Here is a 5,375-nt window from a genome sequence, read left to right on the forward strand (position 1 = left end):
CTTGGCGACTCCTTCTTTTTAATCTTATATAGGTATGATTCAAAACAACCATGCCCTGTCAAGATCTGTGTTAGGTGGAAACTTAAAATACTTGGGCCCCACTCGATCCAATCTGCAATTTTTGGGATCAACTCATGTGTCCACCTACCTTTATCCGAGCTGTCCCATCTCTCTTGCCAGACGTCCATGGTGAATGCCCTGGCTTTTCTCTTGAGTCTGCCAGCTGTTCCCTCATCTTCGATCTCTTTCGCCATAGCTTCTCGCTTGTTGAAGAGATATTCTCTTTCCTTAGCGACCAGGTCTAAAGGCACTTGACCTGTCAGCACACACAGGGCATCCGCAGATACTGATCTATACGCGTGTGCCACCCTTAATAGCGCCGTTCTCTGTGTACTTGTTAAGATACCCACGTTCCCTTTGTTCTCCGTACCGATTGCCCAAATCGGCGCTGCGTATAATATCACCGACTCGATGACTCTGTAGTACAGCTTTCTGGCTGCATATCCCGCACCCCGCGTGTTCGGCATCAGCAGTGCCAGCGAGTTCGCGAATTTCAGAGCCTTGTTGCACACTGTAATTATGTGTTTTTTAAACACCCTATTCATTTCAAGTGTGACACCTAGATATTTAACTGCTTTTGCCGTTTTTATGTCCACTTGCCCGCATTTGATTTTCAGCCCCCCAGCCACCTTTCTGCCGGTCAGCAGGATCGCCTCCGTCTTATGATGAGCCAGGCTTAATCCCTCCTTCTCATACCATGTTGCCATGTCTCTTATTGTTAGTTCCACCACTCTCTTTATTTCTCCTATGTCATGGTCTACCACAACTATTCCTATATCATCGGCGTATCCTACCAAGTGAACATTTCCCCTTGTATTCATCCTCAGTAGGCCGTCGTATACCACGTTCCATAACAACGGGCCTATCACCGACCCCTGTGGTACCCCTCCAAATACCTGGTATCTCAGCTCTTTGTCTTTTCCATTAAAGATAATCCAGCGGTCCTGTAGGTAGCTATGCACGATATTGATCAGTTCTGGCGGGAAACCTCTTTCCTTCAAGTTTCTTACGATGCTGTCCCACCTGACTGTGTTGAAGGCATTTTTAACGTCCAGTAGCACAAGAAGACAATGCCGCCCGTACTCTCTTGCCTTCCGGCAATGCTCCATGACCAATTTCATCGCATCCATGGTGGATTTCCCCTTGCGGAACCCGAACTGGTTTGGGGCAAAATCATTTCCCTCCAGTGCCATTAGCAGTCTATCTTTAACCGCATGTTCAAAAATCTTAGCAATGCAGGAAATTATTGTCAACGGCCTATATGCCTTTTCCGAGGCGTTTGTTGTTTTCCCCTTTGGCAGTAGTACCAGTCTACCGGTCTTCCACTCGGTAGGCCAATACCCTCTACTGTAGCATATATTAAAGATATATGCTAGCCATCGCGAAGCGTTTAGCCCAATCTTTTTGGCTGCCGCTGACGTAATACCATCCGGTCCCGGTGCCTTTTTTGCCGACATCTTTTTCGCTATCTTGAATACATCCTCTTGTGTAATATACACGTGATATACGGATGGTGTGGGTTCCCCTTGATCCTGTCCCCCCCTCTGTGTCTCTTCTACAATATCGTCGCCTGCATTGCTTAATATATCCCCCCAACTCGGTCTTAAGATAAACAGTTCTGATACCACCCCGTCCACCTCTTCGGGGGTTAATATGTCTGGCTTAGTCGTTTTGCCCTTAACTGTCCTCATGATTAACCTATAGGGCCTTCCCCATATGTCCTTATCTACCTCCTGTAGCAAGTTGGCCCAGCTGTTTCTCTTTGCCCTTCTAATCTCTGTGTTAAGATCCAATTTACACTTCTTGTACATCCTTTTCGATTCCTCTATAGCTTCTTGGTCCATTCCAGCCCTATCTCTCGTCAGCCTCCTCCTGGCTTTTTGCGCTATCTTTCTTTTCTCCGCTACATCCTCATTCCACCATGGAACCGGCGTGCGTCCGTTTTTGAATCCACCATATCTAGTGTACCGGTTTACTAACCTGTTTACCTCCTCTATGAACTTGTCCACTTCCAATGTGGTATACGTACGTGGCCGTTTAACAAAGTTTTCATCACCATATTTCTTTACAAAGGCTTCCACGAAACCTTCTTCATCGAGCTTGCCTTTTCCTAGCTCAAATGGTGCTGCACTTGCTCCTTTAGACTGGACCCGCTGGAAAGTATGGACTATGTACTTGTGGTCGGACGCCGAGTAGTCTTCCACGACCACAGATTCTGCCAACTCCTGTAGGGCTTTTTTATTGCAGGACATGATGTCAATTTTTGTGCCTCGTCCGCGGTCGCATGTCGCTCCTCCCTTCGTAACTACCGGGAAGAGATCTACCATGTTGCAAAACTCAAATAACTTTCTCCCCCGGTTACACCATATATCCGCGCCCCACAGGGGGGATTTTGCATTGAAATCTCCCATAATGATTTTCTCATCTGTGCTGTTATTTAGGTTCTTTATTTCTTCAGCCAGCGAGTCCAGCAGATCTTCGTAGTCTTGTGCGGTGCCGTTTGGTGATGCATACACACTAACTATGTACATATTGTTATATTTGATGATCACAAAACCATTCCCACTTCCAATTAGGGAAATGTTTTTTCCCGCAATTATTCCCTTGGTTGTAATGAATATTGCTGCCCTGCCTGTGTTGTCCACAAACCAGTTTTCCGGCACACGGTATGGTTCCGACACTACCACTACGTCCACTTCATATATGTCCGCGGTAGTTATTAATAGGTCCTGAGCAGTTCTGCAATGGTTCGCGTTTATTTGTAGGATTCTAACTTTGCCTTTTGATTTTTAGGGCATCCTTATATCTCTGGCACCTTACTGAAGCTGCCACATGGCCAACCATTTCTTCCGGTAGCTTGTCCGCTACACAGAGCCTACATCTAGGCGCTTTGCCGCATTCCCTCATCTGATGTCCCAACTCTCCGCATTTCCTGCAAAAGCCCCCCCCTTCTTTACTACTTTTGCAGTTTGTGGCCACATGTCCTAATTCATGGCATCTGAAACAGCGAAGTAGGCGTGGGATCTCCTTTACCAGGACGATGGTCCACCCTATCTTTATCCTTCCCTTTCTTATCAATTTGACCATGTCCGTCGCAGGGCCCTCTATCACCGCAATCTTATTTAGTCTTGGGTCTACACGTAGGACCTTTATCCTTATATCTGAGGCCTCGTGCCCCAGTTCTTTACTGAGCGCCTCTACCACATCCTCTTTTTCCACAGAGGGGTCAATTCCTCTCAGTTCCACGTCTATCTTTTGTTGTAGCCTAGCTACCTCCACGTCCGGTCCTAGTTTACCGTCTATTTTCCTCTTGAAACCATCTAGATCCGCACCGGGGGTAAATTCTATTAAAAGATTTCCCGCCCTAGTTTGTTTGACTGTCTTCACCCCCTCAGGGGAGGAGCCAGCCGCCCCTTTGACTTTCCTCAGTATATCTGCAAAAGACGTGTCCTTTTTGAATCTCACCGCTATAGCTTGAGGCTTTGCCGGCCCAGGTCTTCTTTTTGGAGTACCTTTTACCCCCACACTGTCCCCTCTTGACTTCCCGTCCATCTTTTTTCTTTCCTCTTCCCCTCTGTCTTTATTCCTTTCTTTATCGTTTCTTCTCCTCCTGGCCTGCACCAATTCCCATTCCTGGTCACTGGGCCCCCTATCTTCCCTTGGGGTTTCATCCTCTCCCTTCCTCCTCCTCGTATTTCCCTCCGGTGTTCCTTCCGTGCTTGACAGGAAAAACCTCGTCTTTTTCCCCGCATTCTCCGTAGGTGGGGTGATCTCCTTCCTCTTGTGTCGGCTGGTCAGTAAGGGTGGGAAATCCATATCCCGTTCATCCGCTGTCTGAGTCGCCATATCCTTATACTGTCTCTTCTTTTCTTTTTCTTTTTCAGGTACAGGAACAGGAACCTCATCATGGTCCGTCCCCGTCGTCTTCATCCCGGGAACCATCGCCTCCTCCTCACTGGTAAGTATATCTGTGCTCTTTGTTATACCTTTACCTTTACCTACTCTCGTCTTCATCTTTTGCTCGGTCTGGACTTCCTTCATGCCATCCACCGCATCCGTCACGTCCTCTAGGCAACATCCCATAGATATGAACGCATCCCTTATTTCCGGGGCCACACTTTTATTCTTTAAAATATGCTCTTTAATCACCATGTTGTGATCCTTGATCACTTCTAGCATCCTCGATATCATATTGATGCTGACGTCGAGCTTCTCCTCCACCGTCATTACCTTATTACTGGGCTTTCCTTTTCTCTTGTTTGTCGACGTAGCTACTTGGGGGATAGCTTCTTCCTCGTCGCCGGTGAGATCCACCGAGTCCAAACAACCTAGCTGATTTACCGTATCCATACTATATCTGCCCATACCGATTGGTGATCGCGACAGCCTTGGTTTTCTGGAGAAGACCTCGTCCTTTCCAGCCGCACTCAACCATCCGTCCATTTCTTCGCCAGTAGCTTTTACAGTCACAGCGGCCTGGCGGTCTGCCGTCTGTGATGCACAGTCGTCGGATAACGACGCGGTGGGGCCTGTACACACACCCCCAACCGCGCCGGTACTGGAGCTTCCGAGCACTCCTGCACCGTAACCTTTATATTTCGATTTTGTGTTGTCCATATTTATTTTTTATAGAATAGTCCTTTTGCGTACCTAACCTAACCTAACCCTAACCTAACCCTAACCGTAACCCTAACCTAACCCTAACCCAACCCTAACCTAAACCTAACCCTAACCCTAACCTAACCCTAACCTAACCCTAACCCTAACCTAACCTAACCCTAACCCTAACCTAACCCTTTTTTTTTTTTTTTTTTTTTTGTTTTGATAGAAGAGGAAAATGCTTTTACGCACGCGCAGGTTATCCCCTTGTCGCACTATTCGGCTAGAGGGGGCCCGGGCAGTGTGGGACTCATATCCCCTGAAGGGGGGCCTGGCTCCCGTTGGTGAGGGCAAACCCAAAGAGGCAACCCAGAAGGGGCAACCTGATAGCCCAACCCTAAAGGGTGGGCACAAATGATAACGGTCACAGCCCGGAAGGGGCGACCCTGCGGCGCCCAGAAGGGGCATCCGCGGCCTGATATACTACCCACTAAAAACCTCTCCCCTGACGTAGGCCGCCGGTACCCTTTCATCCGTTGAGGATATCCCAGTTGTACCGGCGATAGCCGCGACGGCGCTTTAGCTCCCAAGCTTTCATGTTTGCTTTCGTCTACCCTCAATCCGCTATGCGCTAGGCACCACAGGGGATTGAGGAGCCACGCCGTAACACCTCCGATCAAGCGGTAGGATATTTTAACCTGCACGGTTTATGCGCA

The 5,375-nt window shown here is 48.2% G+C and overlaps 1 protein-coding gene across 1 annotated transcript; it reads right to left on the minus strand.

Annotated features, from left to right (window-relative positions):
* Positions 1 to 2,827: 2,827 nt before the first annotated feature.
* Positions 2,828 to 4,013, minus strand: LOC143306711 (uncharacterized). Its single transcript, XM_076693087.1, has one exon. The coding sequence runs from the start codon at positions 4,000 to 4,002 to the stop codon at positions 2,830 to 2,832; it is 1,173 nt and encodes a 390-aa protein (XP_076549202.1). The 5' UTR covers positions 4,003 to 4,013; the 3' UTR covers positions 2,828 to 2,829.
* Positions 4,014 to 5,375: the final 1,362 nt, after the last annotated feature.

The sequence above is a fragment of the Osmia lignaria genome, unplaced genomic scaffold (assembly GCF_051020975.1).
Source record: "Osmia lignaria lignaria isolate PbOS001 unplaced genomic scaffold, iyOsmLign1 scaffold0035, whole genome shotgun sequence".
Lineage (NCBI taxonomy): Eukaryota > Metazoa > Arthropoda > Insecta > Hymenoptera > Megachilidae > Osmia > Osmia lignaria.

Bases quoted from the DNA above. Each gene is read 5' to 3' on its own strand.
- LOC143306711 (XM_076693087.1), bottom strand. From the start codon at position 4,002: ATGGTTCCCGGGATGAAGACGACGGGGACGGACCATGATGAGGTTCCT.